The 17156-nt window shown below is 43.1% G+C and overlaps 2 protein-coding genes across 11 annotated transcripts in view; both read left to right on the plus strand.

Moving 5' to 3' along the window:
- Positions 1-11527, plus strand: part of LOC138799587 (oocyte zinc finger protein XlCOF7.1-like) — a 24457-nt gene extending 12930 nt beyond the window's left edge. For all 9 annotated transcript variants that reach the window (XM_069980997.1, XM_069980990.1, XM_069980989.1 and 6 more), the window contains 6 exons: positions 271-382; positions 1225-1322; positions 2153-2270; positions 3261-3350; positions 5229-5321; positions 7041-11527. In XM_069980997.1, the coding sequence (XP_069837098.1) occupies positions 271-382; positions 1225-1322; positions 2153-2270; positions 3261-3350; positions 5229-5321; positions 7041-7735 (1206 nt within the window). In that variant the 3' untranslated portion in view covers positions 7736-11527. The remainder of the gene's footprint in view (positions 1-270; positions 383-1224; positions 1323-2152; positions 2271-3260; positions 3351-5228; positions 5322-7040) is intronic.
- Positions 11528-14460: 2933 nt separating this feature from the next.
- LOC138799567 (zinc finger protein 665-like) overlaps positions 14461-17156 on the plus strand; it is a 12169-nt gene continuing 9473 nt past the window's right edge. Inside the window, exons 1-2 of one of the 2 annotated variants that reach the window (XM_069980931.1) lie at positions 14461-14550; positions 16911-17054. In XM_069980931.1, coding sequence (XP_069837032.1) covers positions 14512-14550; positions 16911-17054 — 183 coding nt within the window. In that variant the 5' untranslated portion in view covers positions 14461-14511. The remainder of the gene's footprint in view (positions 14551-16910; positions 17055-17156) is intronic. The other variant, XM_069980932.1, reaches the window with a different exon arrangement.

A 17156-nucleotide genomic window follows, 5' to 3' on the forward strand; every position in this document is an offset into this window, starting at 1 on the left:
GGCTGCAGGCAGAAGCTAGAAGAACACTGGGAGCGTGAACAGATATATATAACATTTATTATTTTACACTTAAGGCAAAGGCTGTACGGACATTACTTCTCCCAGGAGCTCTATGGACCTTCATCTTTGGTCTGTTCTGTTAAGCATCAGATTATTATTATCCAAAGGTGTTATTAATAAGGTAAATTGATAATATGTGACTGGAGTTTTCCTTCAGGATACAGGTTACATTGAGGCAATAGAGATTAACATATTATCTGTTCTACTTAGCGTGAGATCCCAAGAAGCACATCAGGAACCCAGACTTTGGCTGTCAAGGAGGAGGAAACTTATGAGATGGTTGATGAAGAAGCAGTTCCTGAACATAGTTCATATAGTACAGGTGAGCAGTTGGAGCTCTGTTATTTACTTATGCCTATTGCCTTTAGGCTGGGTTCACATGTAATATTTGGTCAGTATTTGGAACTCATTTTGGTCAGTAGTGTGTCAAAAACACAGGGAAAGGTGCAAATCTTTTCAATATAGTTTCTGTCAGTTGGTTGCACTTCTGGTTTTGGTAACAATACTGACCAAATACTACAGGTGAACCAAGTTTTAATGCATGGACTTCTCCTTGGCTGCCTAGTTAAAGGAGAAGTCTGGAGAATTTTTTATTTAAGTATTGTATTGCCCCCCAAAAGTTATACAAATCACCAATATAAACTTATTACAGGAAATGCTTATAAAGTGTTTTTTTCCCTGCACTTACTACTGCACCAAGGCTTCACTTCCTGGATAAAATGGTGATGTCACGTCCCGACTCCCAGAGCTGTGCGGGCTGTGGCTGCTGGAAAGGATGATGGCAGAGGGATGCTCAGTGTCCCTCCAGTGCCCTGTGTCCCTCAGTGTCCTCCTGCCATCATCCTCTCCAGCAGCCACAGCCCGCACAGCTTTGGGAGTCGGGATGTGACATCACCATGTTATCCAGGAAGTGAAGCCTTGATGCAGTAGTAAGTGCAGGGAAAAAAGCACTTTATGTGCATTTCCCGTAAAAAGTGTATATTGGTGATTTGTATAACTTTTGGAGGGCAATACAATACTGTAATAATATTTTTCGCCTGACTTCTCCTTTAATAGATGAATTGTAGTAAAAGATGTCATAGGCTGTAGATTGTTTGTTTTTATCTAAACAATGCCTCATTGATTTGTAGGTCAAAGATATTTTTATTGTTGTTTGTCTTTTAGGAACTTCTAATAACCGAAGTACATTAGAGAAACATCAGTGCCCTCCTTCACCTGAAGCTTCCTCAGAAGATGATGGCAGAATCCTGCAGGAGGAGCAGGTAAATTAAACTTGCACATTACATATCAACCTTTAGGTATGTGTACATAGGTGCTGTAACACTGATCACAGCAATACTATTGTTAGGAAAATTCCTTGTGCTGTTCTCAAGATACTTTGGGAAAACTTGATATGGTAATAAGTTAGTTTGGTGCACAAACCTGTAGAGTAAAGAACACTGAATTGAGCTATAGAAGCTTGGAATATTTCTGTACAACGTAAAGCTTGCTCCACTTCTTCTCGTCAGCCAATAAAATACTTACCTGGTATGTTATGTCTTTACTTTTGCACACCTTTAAAATTTATTGAAATAAAATTAAAAGCTACATTTTAATAAAATCTATTGGTCCCTTTAGACCAAGGGTGTCAAACCCAAATACATAGTGGGTTAAAATTAAAAACCTGGACAAAGTCGAGGGCCAACCTTGTCATTTCTTTGACATTCATTGCAAGTGCACAAGCAGCTGATGATTCATCAAAGTGTAAAATTTAGACTGGTGCAAACTGCCCACAGCAACCAATCACAGCTCAGCTTTCATTTTACCAGAGCTGAAAACTGAGCTGTGATTGGTTGCTGTGGGCAGTTTGCACCAGTCTAAATTTTACACCCTTTGATAAATTTGGGCCTTAATGTCGTTCCAGTACAATAGATTTTAACAACAATGGCATTACTGTGATCAAGGTGGCAGCACCTATCTACACATACTAAAAAAGTCAGTAGGGAGACTGGTAGTAGATTTCCTTTAAGTCCCTATAAAAGTGTGTGTGATTTATATGATGTGAATGAAATATTATGGTATATTGATGTTTCCAATCTACCTCTATTTTTAGTTTAATGATTTTGATGAACTTAAGATTGAAACCAAATCACTTGAAGATGGACAAGAGATAAGCAAATGGAATGAGGTGCAGTGCAAGAAAAAGGACTTTCCTAAGAAACGGAAAAGAGGTACCTGAGGATATTCTTAGCAATACCTTCTAACTCATTTCTGCATTTTTTGAAAAGGCTATCTGTGAACCTTCGGCAATAAAAAATAATACTAGCTATAGTGATTCCCTGCTGTTAAATTCCCCCCCCCCCCATCCCCTTCAGAGACAACTGCTCAGCTAATCACTGGCTGGGACAGGACAGAGCCGGGTCAGAGACTGGCTCAGCGTCCTATCACTTCAAAGGCTAGTGTTAAAGCTTCAGTGGGGGTGAGCATGCTTTCAAATCAACTGGTGCCAGATTTGTAATTTACTTCTATTAAAAAAAATCTTCAGTTTTCCGGTACTTATCAGCTGCTGTATATCCTGCAGAAAATAGTGCATTCTTTCTAGTCTGACACAGTGCTCTGTGCTGCTAAAACTGTCCATGTCAGGAACTGCCCAGAGCAGTAGCAAATCCCCTAGAAAACCTCTCCTGCTCTCCAGACTGGAAAAAATACCACTTTATGCAGGGCATACAGCAGCTCATAAGTACTGGAAGACTTGAGATTTTTTAATAGAAGTAAATTACAAATCTCGGGCACTTTCTGGCACCAGTTGATTTGAAAGAAATTTTTTTTGATGAACTACCCTTTTATGTTAGGTTAGGAGTCAGATGTTCTGTGTCACTGGTCTGTCACCTGCTGCACTAGGGAGAGCAAGTGCAGTAATGAGACAGCAAAGCCAGTGGTATCTTGAGAAATATAGGCTTTTTTAGGAGAGACATATAAGAGGTGAAATAAGAATCAAGATGACAGACAATCCATAAGTGGTAAAACGACTAAAATAAGTATACACAATGCATACATACACGAGCCTCTACTTTATTATTTAATAATAGACTATCCTGCACCGTATAGGTAAAAAAACAATTCCCAGTGTGCTTCTTTAAGTGACTCATGGCTTTGATGTTCATATGTTTATGTTATTATTAGTAATACACTTCATGTCCTATAATGTTTTTATTATACAGGATGGGTTTGTAAAACGTCAGTAACTGAGAAAGCTAAAAAACCATATCAGCAGCAGAATGAAAATGAGAGAGATCCTGAAGAGAGAAGAGGTCAGTAGGCCACCTAATAACATATATATGTAATGTACCTGCGTAGGAGCAAATATTGGTTCTATCTACAGATTTTACAGTCTTTTTACTTTTTAATGACCAGGCCTTTTTGGACTTTTTAGCCAATCTGTACTTTCAGAAGATTTTTAAAAACCTGCATATTTTTAGATTAACCCATTTAGAGTCATGACAGATGACTTTAGTGCGCTTATGCTGGTGTTGATCCCCTGAAAATTCCCTCCATGGTGCACATGAATTTCAGGGGGTGAACTCAAGCTGGGCCGTTTGGCAGCAGCACTAACACCTGGACTTCCTTTCCCTTCTCTGGTTAATCACAGGAGCTAGGACATAACATTTTGGTGATGAACATGCCCTGGAGAGAACTGGCTGGAACTGTGCTGGGAGATGTTGTACAGTACAGCATTATAGATGGCATGTGGAGGGGGAGAAGAGTGTCGTTCATGCACTGGGTTTGCTAGGTGATATTTGTGCAGAAAGAAAATAAATCTCACTGAACTTCTGCTGCTAATAATGATGATAAGCCTGCAGACTACATTCAGGAGGCAGTCCGTGTACATACAGTAGAAGGACTTTAAGTATTTACACAGGGACAACTTCCCAAAATTGTATGGATGGTTAGAGATGAGAGGAGAGCCTTGATTTACCTTTAACGGAGAAGGATCAGAGCGGCACTCCGTGCAAGCTGGTGGTGCACGAGGAAAGGAGCGTAGTCCCAAAGTAGTATATCAAATGGAAATTCCGGCACTCACCATATTCATCTCATAATTTTATTTGGTTCAAAACCGTAACAGTGTGAAACAGCAGAACGCGTTTCAGCTATATGCCTTTGTCAACTGCCAGGCAGTTGACAAAGGCATATAGCCGAAACGCGTTCTGCTGTTTCACACTGTTACGGTTTTGAACCAAATAAAATTATGAGATGAATATGGTGAGTGCCGGGATTTCCATTTGATATATTGATTTACCTTTAAGGCACAGCTGTTCTCCCTTGGAGAACAGGCTTACAGGTTGCAGATATACAGCATAAGCTCCCTCACTCTTTGCTGTGAAAAGCACAAGCTAAGCCCTGTCCCCAAGTCCTGTATTGTGTTCTTGTGTTTCTTTTACTAGAGAAGAAATTCCCCTAACAACAGGCAGCAGTAAGACCTAGTGGACAAGACTTTAGGGTATTTTGTGGTGTAAGGAATCATTTTTGGTAAAAATGATTTACAGATATGTAATAGATCACATAAAAATTACCATTTTTTTTTTATGGTCGCGTTTTAACAGTCCATCAATCAATTCATCAATCTAGCTAAATGAGCTCCTTTATTGGTATTTACATTTTTAGTGGCCTATTTTTTGCTTCTATGAGTTTTAGGCTATGTTCACACACAGTAAAATAAAAACTAAATATGACCATAATTTTGAGTGAAGTTAAAACAATGTGTGAACAGATAAAGGAAACCGTTGTATTTTGAATATATGGCTGTATTTTAACCTCAAAATTACACCTGTATTTTACCTTTCTTCATGTTAGGGTGTATGAACATAGCCTTACACCAAAATACAGGCCAAACAGTGGCACACTTTTTTTTTTTTTTTTTTTTTTTTTTTTTTTTACTGTAATGGTTATTAAAGATGCAACTGGAGCATTTTTATCATCTGGCATTTGAATACTGGTGGCTGAAGAAGTTGGATGCAGCCCTAGAAAGTCCAGGAAAACATGGATACAGCCTATGTGGAGCTGTGTGCAGACTCCCTAGGGCTGCATCCACCAGTATTCAAGTGCCAAACAATCGGACTCGAGCATGCTCCAGTTGTGCTCATCTCTAATAGTTATGAAGCACTACCCATTGAATAATTCTATATGCACAGAACTACCAAACCGCCTGCTTCCATCTGTGATTGAAGTAGATGAAGAGGAGATTGGAGGCCTGCAGAGAACAGCAGAATGGGAGATTTATGAAGGTGAGTAATTTTCTGTCTGGACAGAGTTAAGTAATTATACAGAAAAGATATAACAAACAACTAATAGATTCCGAAAATTAGCTCTCCCTCTTACAGATTTTGTTTCAAAAAGTTTTTTTTAAACCTAGTTAGATTAACCTTTTTAAAACTGCTGACAGAGTGATTTTGGTGATTTCCACCCCCCCTCCCCCCCATATCAGGCGGTGAGACCAGAGCTGGGTGGTTTGCAAGTAGTACATGGACAAGTTTTCCCTTTCTCCTCCCTGTCTGGCCAATCACAGCACAACACCTAATGCTGGTGAAAGTGCACTGGATTGAACAGACTGTGCATGGTGTGTGTGTGTGTGTGTGTGTGGGGGGGGGGGGGAATAAGACACTGGCTTCTGAAGGTTATCTGTAAGGAGAAAGGAAAAAACTGTAGTATTACAGCAAGGAGGGGCTTACACTAAGCACTGGACAACTGCTGCTTAGATGAAAGGGAAGCCTTGATTTACCTTTCAGAGATAGTGAGGATTCCCTGAAGAATGGAGACAGATTGCAGATGCACAGCCCAGGCTTTTTCTTCATTTTTCCTGTACACAGCACATCCTAAGCCCACCAGCATTTCCTGTGTTGTGCCTTGTAGTGGACAGTAGATTGCAGAAAAGTGAGACACATAGTGGAAGGGACAATAATATCTGCTTAGATGACTCTAAGCTCCTGATAGCTCCCTATAATTGTGCATTTGGTGTTGAGGTTGAAGGTAAGTCTCTTACCTTCAGCCTTGGCGCTATTCCTGTGCAGTGATTGTAGTGTAATCCTGTGTCCAGTAAGGCCATTGGAACACTAAGGGTGCATTCACACGTTCCGTGGAATGCCAGTACTGGAGCCCCCCCGCGCCCGGACAGCATCTGTAATTAGATGCTGGGAGCGGGGGAGACTGTATTCATAAGCGCCGCGCTGTAATGAATCAGCCACGCGGTGCTGTTCCTACAGCGCGGCACTTATGAATACAGTCTCCCCCGCTCCCAGCATCTAATTACAGATGCTGTCCGGGCCCAGAGGGCCTCCGACACATGCATTCCACGTCTGTGATCCGTCAGGATCACGGAACGTGGGAATGCAGCCTTAGGGCTTACACTAAGCACTGGACAACTGCTGCTGAGATGAAAGGGAAGCCTTGATTTACCTTTCAGTAATAGGGAAGATCCTCTGAAGAATGGAGACAAATTGCAGGTGCATAGCCCAGGCCTTTGATTCATTTTCCTTGACGCAGCACATCCTAAGCCCGACCCCACTTCCTCTGTTCTGCCTTGCTTTCTCTGTTACTAGAGGCAGACTACGCCTGACAACAGGTCACGGCACCAAGGCCGTAAAGACATACCTTCATCCTCAGTGCCCCATGGGCAATAGGGAGCAATCAGCACGTTAGGTTTATCTGACCTGCTGATAGTTTCCCCTTAAGCCTTATGTGTTATATATGGTCTTTACCAAGTATGCTTAGCTCAGTAGTGGAGTGGATTATTTTTTTGTGTGAATCCCTAATCTTAGTAGAACTTACTGTAAGCTTCAACAGTATTGGTTCCCTGTAACTAATATGTCAAGTACACTGTCCTAGAACAGCTGCAGTATTGGATTCTGATGACTGATAATCATATAACTTGCCTGTGGTTTTTGGCCAGCAGGTAGATTAAAAGAATGAATACAGATTTCCCTGCTGTAATATTTCTTTTCCCACAGATGGGTCAACACATCTCATGGCGTCTGGAGGATCACCGGATTCTAAAAAAAAATACAGTTTAGCATCAAAAACCCCACCTGGCTCTAAAACTGCCTACCCTGATGTGAACGCTTATCCTTGTTCTGAAGGTGACAAGTGTTTCTCTCAAGTCTTACACCTTGAGAGTCACCAGAAAGTGCTCAGCATCCCTGCCCTGTTTGCCTGTGCAGAGTGTGGGAAGAGCTTCAACACGTCTTTAGAGCTCGACTCACACATTAAAGTTCATTCAGGGGAGAAGTTGTTTGCATGTTTGGAGTGTGGAAAGTGTTTTACAGTCAAGTCAAATCTGCTGGCACATCAGGCCATTCACACTGGGGAGAAGCCTTTTGCCTGTGCTGAATGCGGCAGACAATTTTCATTGAAATCGTCTCTCGATACACACATGTCCATTCACGCTTTTGAGAAGCAATTTGCCTGCTCTATTTGCGGAAAGTGTTTCACCTCGAACGCCCGCCTCGCCTTCCATCAGACCACACACATAGGGGAGAAGACATATGAATGTGAAGAATGCGGGAAAGTGTTCACTGCCAGCGGTAGTCTTAACCGGCACAAAAGAACTCACACAGGAGAAAAACCATATGCCTGCAGAATCTGTGGAAAGTGCTTTAACAGGGAAACCAACCTGTATAGACACCAAATGATTCACACAAGATGACGTGTTCTAAAATACCCCTCACTACCAATAGAGAGGTCTTCTGTGAACTTTCCTTTATGGAGTAGGGATAGCTGTTCTATCACCTAGACCGCTCAACTTCTTTATATGTAACATCCTTGCTCCTCTGGTTTCAAGACAATGCACTGCAGCACCGGATTCCCAGTTGGGGGAGGATGCTTTTAATAATAGTAGATCTGATATTACTTCAAGTACTTAGAGGAGAATTCTACCTTATTGTGTCGTAAATTATATAATAGGATTACAGTGGTACCTCTGTTCTCGAACGTAATTGGTTGAGGAAGGCAGTTTGAGAACCGAGCAGTGTCTTCCCATAGGAAATAATGTAAATGTGTTTAATTGGTTCCAGCACCCACCAGTAATTACCTATTATACTCATTTATTACATTGAAAAATGCCCAGTATAATCCTGTACAAAACAGCACTATACTGTACAGGACATTACAGAGCAGCATCATACTGTACAGGACATTACAGAGCAGCATCATACTGTACAGGACATTACAGAACAGCACTATACTGTACAGGACATTACAGAACAGCACTATACTGTACAGGACATTACAGAAAAGCACTATATACTGTACAGGACATTACAGAGCAGCACTATACAGGACATTACAGGGCAGCACTATATACTGTACAGTACATTACAGAGCAGCACGATATACTGTACAGTACAGAGCAGCACTTTATACTGTACAGTACATTACAGAGCAGCACTATACTGTACAGGACATTACAGAAAAGCACTATATACTGTACAGGACATTACAGAGCAGCACTATACTGTGCAGTACATTATAGAGCAGCACTATATACTGTACAGTACATTACAGAGCAACACTATACTGTACAGGGCATTACAGAGCAGCACTATATACTGTACAGGGCATTACAGAGCAGCACTATACTGTACAGTACATTACAGAGCAGCACAATATACTGTACATTATAGAGCAGCACAATATACTGTACATTACAGAGCAGCACTATACTGTACAGTACATTATAGAGCAGCACTATATACTGTACAGTACATTACAGACAGGGGTGGATTAACTTTACCATAGGCCCCGGGCTGTTCACCAAGCCTGGCCCCCCCTAATCCACTTTAACTATGGCAGCACTAGCGCAGTGTTCATTGTATAAGATGGATAATGTCATGATGCCTTGAATTGTGTAAAATTGCTGTAGAAAAGAAGCAGTTTTTTTGCAAATCATGGCAGAACTGTAGCCAGGAGACATTTCACCACTAAAAGTATGTCTTTTTGGGTGGCCATGGGCCCCCCAGGAGCTCAGGGCCCCGGGTTACCGCCCAAAACGGACCTATTATAATCCGCTACTGATTACAGAGCAGCACTATACTGTACAGTACATTATAGAGCAGCACTATATACTGTACAGGACATTATAGAGCAGCACTATATACTGTACAGTACATTATAGAGCAGCACTATATACTGTAGAGGACATTACAGAGCAGCACTATATACTGTACAGGACATTACAGAGCAGCACTATATACTGTACAGTACATTATAGAGCAGCACTATATACTGTACAGGACATTACAGAGCAGCACTATATACTGTACAGGACATTACAGAGCAGCACTATATACTGTACAGGACATTACAGAGCAGCACTATATACTGTACAGGACATTTTACACAAGAAACATTTAACAAAACCAGCAATTATATTACAGTAGTCACTAACTCCTCACTCATCCTTTACTGTATAGAGTCCCCCCCCATCCCAGCACTGTACAGGATGGGAGATGGTGGTGCACTGACTACTACTACTGTACTGTATATGCACTCCAGCAGTCTTATACAGCACTGTACTGTATGTGAAGCCTCAACCGTGCTAAACTCACCAGGTACAACCCACCATCCACGCTCGCAAAAAAGTTTAGATACTGAGCAAAGTTTGAATTCTGAACATTACTTCCAGGTAAATTTATGTTTGAATACTGTGGTTTTACTGTACTTCAAGACTGGGGGCCTGAAAAGTGTTTGAGAAGCGAGCAAGCGTTTGAGAACCAAAGCAAAGTTTTCTTGAAAATACTGTTTGAATTCCGAGCAGTTTGAGAACCAGAGTACCACTGTACTTTTTGCCAATCGTGTAACTCCACTGACATTTTTTAAGATTTCCAGCAACTAACCTCACACTTTATAACTTTATATCTCTGGGTGGCTTATATCACTACAACATATTAAAATATCCATTAAGGTGGAGCTTGTCTTTAAGGACATCAGAAAGATATCTTAAAGGGGTTCTTTGACGGAATCCGTTTCAAGTCTGCTCAGATCCCCTCACTGACTGGCTGAGCGGACTTGAGAGTCACATCTCGAGCCTGCGTCAGACACCAGGAAGCAGGGACCGGAGCGCCGCTATACGGGACCCGCCACAGGAACCGGGGAGGTGAGTGGACGTCGTTTCCCTCAGCCACCTCCTCCCCGGCCAGATCACAAAATAGCCCCCCGCTGGAGTACCCCTTTAACTCAAATTGTATCTGTCCTGGGGTTGTAATGATGGGTTATGAATCAATACTAACTACATATGACTTCATGTGCATGGACCTTTTTCTCTATTGTTAGTATTACATTGTAGCAGTGGTGCCGTTTTCTCATCATGTTTTGTTAAAGCGTACTTTCAAAACTAATTTGTAAATGTGATTCTAGTGCTTTTACCTCTTTTATTAAGCCATAGTCTTTTCTATGGTGTACAGCCAATCACAACACCGCACATACTCCTCTCACCTATGCTATTGACATTACTGCTGATGAAAGTGCACTAAACAGGCTGTACTGTGCCTGGGGATAATCGTTGGCATAGAAGGGGTTACTGCCACACTGGGTTTTTTAAGGGGTTATGTGAACAGAAATTAAAGCAATAGCAGCAGAGCCAGAATGGAATCATGTTAATCACTGGGCTGCTGCTGAGATGCTGAAGGAAGGGAGAGGTTACACTGCAGCACTGTGGACATACAGGAGCAGGTACACTGATATTTCGTCAAGGGACAGCTGCTAGGAACTTTATGGGAAGGGAAGCCCTGTTGTACCTTTCAAAAACAGTGTAGATCATCTTTAGCAGTAAGTAGGATCAGGAAAAAAAATCCAGCCTCTCTCCATGCAAAACCCCACCCCCATTTCATGTGTTAGTTTCTGAATGAGCTTTCATTAGAGAAATATTTTCCCTGACAACAGGCAGTGGACAGCACATTGCAGAGAGACACCAAGTCACCAATCAGCTCCAAGAATAGCTGCATGCACCTCTTCGGTGGTGTCGGGGGATCAATGGGCTTCATGTGCGGTAAAACACATTTTAATACTGTTCGTCAGGCAGGGAGAGAGCTGATAACTAGTCATCTGAGCTGTGACTGTTCTTTCAGTGCGCCCTGTGAGGTTATTAGCGGCCGGTAACTGGCCTCCCTGCCTGTCAGTCACCCCTCAGAGTGTGCTTTTTTAACAGTTACCATCCTTAAAGGGGTACTCCTACAATAGTTTTTTTTTTTAAAATAAACTGGTTTCATAAAGTTGAATAGATTTGCAATTTACGTCTATTTACAAATCTCAGGTCTTCCCGAACTTATCAGTACTACGCCATAATGAGAGAGCTCATAGACTCCATTCTATGGTCGGGCGGGTGAACATACCCTTACTATAGACCCCTGCAAGCAGAAAAAGCAGGAACAATGATTGTCAGGAGCTCTAAACCCTCTTCTGTTCTTAAAAGATGTCTCTAAATAAATTAATGAAAATGTATGTTAAATGTATTACTAATTATTATTATTAGTAAAAATTATAAAAAAAATTTCTTTTACTTATTTATTTTTTACATTATATATAGGCATTAGTAAGGGGTGACAAAGTCCGACTGTTGCCACCAATGACTGTGTCTGGAACTGCATCTATTACAATACACCGTGTCTATTGTAATGTATTAGAATAGGCATTTGTCAAATGCATGCCTCCCAACCACTCCCCGCTCCCCACCACACTGCCCCCGCCCCATAGGCGAACTGTCCTAAGATTTGATAGCACAGTACGCCTGTGGGGCTGGGGGCAGTGTCGCCTGGTCCCCGGCTGGTCTCTAGGAATGTCCCGGGGATTCCCCAGCAGAGCACGCACCAGCGACCTCAGTGTGCGCCGCCGGCCTGTACTTCAGGTAGAGGGAGCTCTTGTTAGAGAAGCTCCCTGTATCGGAAGTACCAGCCTCGGCGCACACTGAGGTCACTGGTACGTGCTCTGCTGCGGAATCCCCGGGACATCCCCAGAGAGCGTGCATCAGTTGGGGCCAGGCCGAAAGGGGAAGAGAAGAAGACAGCCACAGCAGGGGAGTGTGGTGTTAGGTTAGTTGTTTTTTTTTCTTTTTATCTGGGGAACAACATAAGCGGGACAATTTATAAGGGGGCAACCTATAAGGGGGACATGTATTAGGGGGCAATCTATAAGGGGGGCATGTACAAGGGGGCAATTTATAAATCCAAGCTAGCAGCCTGCGGCCTTGCACAGAACAGGTTGTACACATGACTAGAACTGAACTTATATGGCTACAGACATATTCTAATGGGGCCCCTGGAAGCTGCTGCTGACCTGTGACCTCACCATGGGACATATCTGGGGTAGGGGGTGCTGTAGGAAGTACTATATCTCTATATAAAGGGGGGGCTACATGGCCCTTAGTCTATACTTTGGTGAGGGAGACTTTGGGCCCTATTCCACCAGACTATTATCGTTCAGATTATCGTTAAATAGTTCGAATCTAAACGATAATCGTTCGGTTGAAATACAGTTAACGATAACCGACCGAACGAGAAATCGTTGATCGCTTTATAAGACCTGGACCTATTTTTATCGTTGCTCGTTCGCAAAATGTTCGCATTGAACAATACGTCGTTCGTAGTAGATACGAACGTAATAGCGAAGAAATAGTGAATAAAAAACTATCGCAAATACGATCATAAGTAACGATTATCGTTCCATGGAAATGACTGAACGTTTTAACGATTTTGCGAACGATAATCGTCCAGTAGAATAGGGCCCTTTCTTTGGCACAAAACCTTGTCTTAAAATGTGAAGAAAAACTTTTTAGCATGTCTGAATACAACTATTACAAGTGTAATGTTTTCTTCTCCCCCTTTGTAAATGGTAATGTAAAATTTAGAGCATTAAATTACCATTAGGCACATTGTCCCAAAACAAGTTACAATAACTGTGCTGGCAATATTTGAAGGAACAGGAATAGGAGTCACATGAGGACTACACTCCATACACAGCACATCATAGCAGACTGACAGAATGCCAGATGAACAGCACAGACAGGTGTGATGGGGTAAGTCAATAACGTGCTGCAGCCAGCAGAGACACAGACAGGTGTGATGGGGTAAGTCAATAACGTGCTGCAGCCAGCAGAGACACAGGCACAGACTGGTGTGATGGGGTAAGGGCCCTATTCCACCGGACGATTATCAATCGCATACTTGTTAACGAATAACTATCTCAAACGACCGCTAATGCGAAAGACCTGAAAATGTTCACTCATTTCCATGGAACGATAATCGTTGCTTATGATCGTATTTGCGAAAGTTTTTTCTTCGCTATTGCGTTCGTATCTATTGCGAACGACCGAACGATGTCTTATTCAATGCGAACGATTTGCGAACGAGCACTGATAAAAATAGGTCCAGGTCTTATAAAGCGATCAACAATTTCTCGTTCGGTCGTCAATCCTTAACTGCTATTCAACCGAATGATTATCGTTTAGATTCAAACGATTTAACGATAATCTGAACGATAATCGTCCGGTGGAATAGGGCCCTTAGACAGTCACGTGCTGCAGCCAGCAGAGACACAGGCACAGACTGGTGTGATGGGGTAAGTCAGTCACGTGCTGCAGCCAGCAGAGACACAGGCACAGACTGGTGTGATGGGGTAAGTCAGTCACGTGCTGCAGCCAGCAGAGACACAGAGACAGACTGGTGTGATGGGGTAAGTCAGTCACGTGCTGCAGCCAGCAGAGACACAGACACAGACTGGTGTGATGGGGTAAGTCAGTCACGTGCTGCAGCCAGCAGAGACACAGGCACAGACTGGTGTGATGGGGTAAGTCAGTCACGTGCTGCAGCCAGCAGAGACACAGGCACAGACTGGTGTGATGGGGTAAGTCAGTCACGTGCTGCAGCCAGCAGAGACACAGGCACAGTCTCTTCATCTGCCAGATCATTCACACAGACTGATTGTCAGGGGGAGATGATGCACCTGCGGGATGGCTGGGACTTGAGGTGCTACTGCAAGGCACAAGGGCTTTTGCGCTCCCCTTAGGGCCGGTACAGAGGTTGGGGGGCTGCACTGATGTCCGTGGGTGGAGGTTTCTGCTAGGACACGCCCTGATGCTGATACTGGTCACCTAAGGTGTAGGTGCGATGGAACCCAGATACGGAGACGAGAAGGACGTGGTGCAACAGGAACTTTAACTGAGAGTCTAGGAATGGCTTAAACACGTTACACTATAGTGTCATTTGCTCTCCAGGAAGTGAGAGGCTTGGCACGCACATCCAGGAAGAGTGAGGCTTGGCACGCACATCTAGGCAGTGAGAGGCTTGACACGCACATCCAGGACGAGTGAGGCTTGGCACGCACATCCAGGAAGTGACGCAGGACAGATAGACAGAAAGACCCCCCCCCCTCCTCCTTCCACTAGACCTGTCGTCTACAGTCGGTGCACGGGCTCAGTTCTCACTCTGGTGGATGACTTCCGGTGACATCCCGGGAGTGGAGCTGGTGCAGGTCAGTACTGCGCTCCCGGTTCATGCTCTCTATTACTACATAGTAGTTATATGGGGACTGCTCTACTAGTCTGACTGGAGATATATAATAAAGCAACACTTCTATTAGGTATGAGATGTGGCTGCTTGTGTCAGGTGACCTGTCATGTGATGGTATACTGATACTCAGTCACACCTTTGTTATCTATCACCCACTGAAGTCAGTTCTGCCCTCTTTTTCTATTACTTGTCACTCACTTGACATTTGACCACACAAAAGTCGGTACCAGCATAAACATGGCACATGTATCAGGACAAAGAGTGCTAAGAATGACAGGACATGGCACGGTGTATGACTACTCTGGGATAGAACGAGGGCTGAGGCATACCATGGGCACTATACGCACAAAAGATGGTCCAGTAGGCGGTGCTGCTATATGTACGCCATGCGGGACATCTGGAAAATGGAAAGACTAAAAGGGGTTATCCAGCACTACAAAAACATGGCCACTTTTCCCCCTACTCTTGTCTCCAGTTCAGGTGTGGTTTGTAATTAAGCTCCATTTACTTAAATGGAACCGAGTTTCAAAACCCCACCCAATCTGGAGACAAGAGTGGTGCAAAAGTGACCATGTTTTTGTAGCGCCGGATAACCCCTTTAAAAACAGTATACTAAGAAGTTATATAGATATTAAAGTTTCACTGTTATTTGGAAAAACTTTTGACATGTCATGGAGACATCCAGTAAACAGTAAGTGCCAGCAGCACCAAATGATCCCTTGTCCAAGCAGGTAGTAGGATGCGCGCTGGGACCCACTATCTCAGAAGGTGGGTGTAGGTACAGGAATGGAATAAGTCCAACAGCATCCAATCTTGAAAGGCTCACAAGGAGTCTTTGTCAAGTATACTTCGTAAACGTCGTATCCTTGCTTGTGAGCATAATAAAGTATTGAAGATTCCTTCAAGATTGAATGGACTTGTTGAACTCATTCCATTCATGTCAAAAGTTTTCATTATTCCTGTCTGAGTGTTCAGACCCATACTGATCGGGAGAAGACCGCCCTGCAGCGTGTCCTCTCCCCACTCTGTAAGAAAAAAAAAGAGTGGATCTCCATTAACTTACATTATAGGCCTGACTTTTTTCCTAACACTGTGCAGAAGTGGACCGTACTGCAGTGCCTCTTCTCCCGGCTCATTCTCCCAATTGGTAGAGGTATAAACACCCAGACCCGGACCGATCAAAACTTTTGACATCTCTATATGACATGTTGAAAGTTTTTCCAAACGAAAGTGACACTTTAATATACTGGTATGTATGTCTGTATGTCCTACAAATTGCATAGGAAAGCTTCTCTTGCTCTGGATCTGTTCTAGAGCCAGAACAGGAAAACAATTCATGGACCAGGTACAGTGAAACTTTCCTTTGTTACCCCATCAGAATCCCTGTGATAAAATGTGACATGTGGAGCCTATGGGCTGTCATGGCGGCTGTCTGCCTGTGTATTTGCTTATCCTAAAACACTGCTGTCTGTAAAATACTGACAGAAGAACATGACTGATAAATCATAGGGGGTGTATTGAAGATACAGTGTGTTGACCTCTAGGCTGTGATGTGGCCTGCTACTCACCAACATAGCTTACTTGTCCTTATCCCAGTAATGAAAGCTGTCTGGTACTGTTGAGCAGACTTGCAGAAATGTTCGGGTTCAGCAGCGGTATTTGACTCCCGGTGGCTGGAGAAGTTGAATGCCACTGTAGGGAATCCTGAAAATCATGGATACTGCCATAAGCTGTATTCATATTTTCCTGGCAGCTCTACGGAGGCATCCAACTTCTTCAGCTGACAGGAGTCAAATACCAAGCGTTTGGGTTGGGAGAACATTGCAGAATAGGACCAGTTTGGTAAGTCCCCTCAACACTACTGTCTAGTAATTAAGGTGACCAGTAGCGGATTATAATAGGTCCTTTTTGGGCAGTAGCCTGGGGCCCAGGGCCACCCAAGCAGACATACTTTCAGTGGTGTACTGTCTCCTGGCTACAGTTCTGCCATGATGTGCAAAAAAATTGCTGCTTTTTTACCACAATTTTTAACCACAAATCAAAGCATCATGATATTATCTATCCTGTTCTATAAACACCACGCTAGTGCTGCCATACTTACAGTAGGGTAGGGGGGCCCAGGCTTGGTGAAGTTAATCCACCCCTGTAGGTGACTTGTTACCAGGTTTCCTTTAGATTTTTAGGAGTTGCCACTTTTCCACCCTCTAGGCTACATAGACTATTGGACTCTTTAAATTGCAGAAGGCTGTGGAATTGCTTGCATGGCATCAGTATTCAGTATCAGTATATGCAAACCAAGTATTAACCTTTACTCAACTGCAGGATCCTGGACCTCGCTACGAAATGCTCCATAGTCCATTGTCAGGACATCCTCACATCTCTCAGAAAATGGACAAGAATAGGAGTCCAATAATGGAAATGATATTGAGTCTCACCCTGGAGATCATCTACATGCTGACTGGAGAGGTGAGAGATTTTGTGGATGTTTATCAGTGGTTGGTAACTGAAAGTTATTGAATATGTGCCTAGAAAAGAAATATATTTAGCAGGTTTACATCTGCATCAGAG

This window comes from Dendropsophus ebraccatus, chromosome 8 (genome assembly GCF_027789765.1).
Source record: "Dendropsophus ebraccatus isolate aDenEbr1 chromosome 8, aDenEbr1.pat, whole genome shotgun sequence".
Lineage (NCBI taxonomy): Eukaryota > Metazoa > Chordata > Amphibia > Anura > Hylidae > Dendropsophus > Dendropsophus ebraccatus.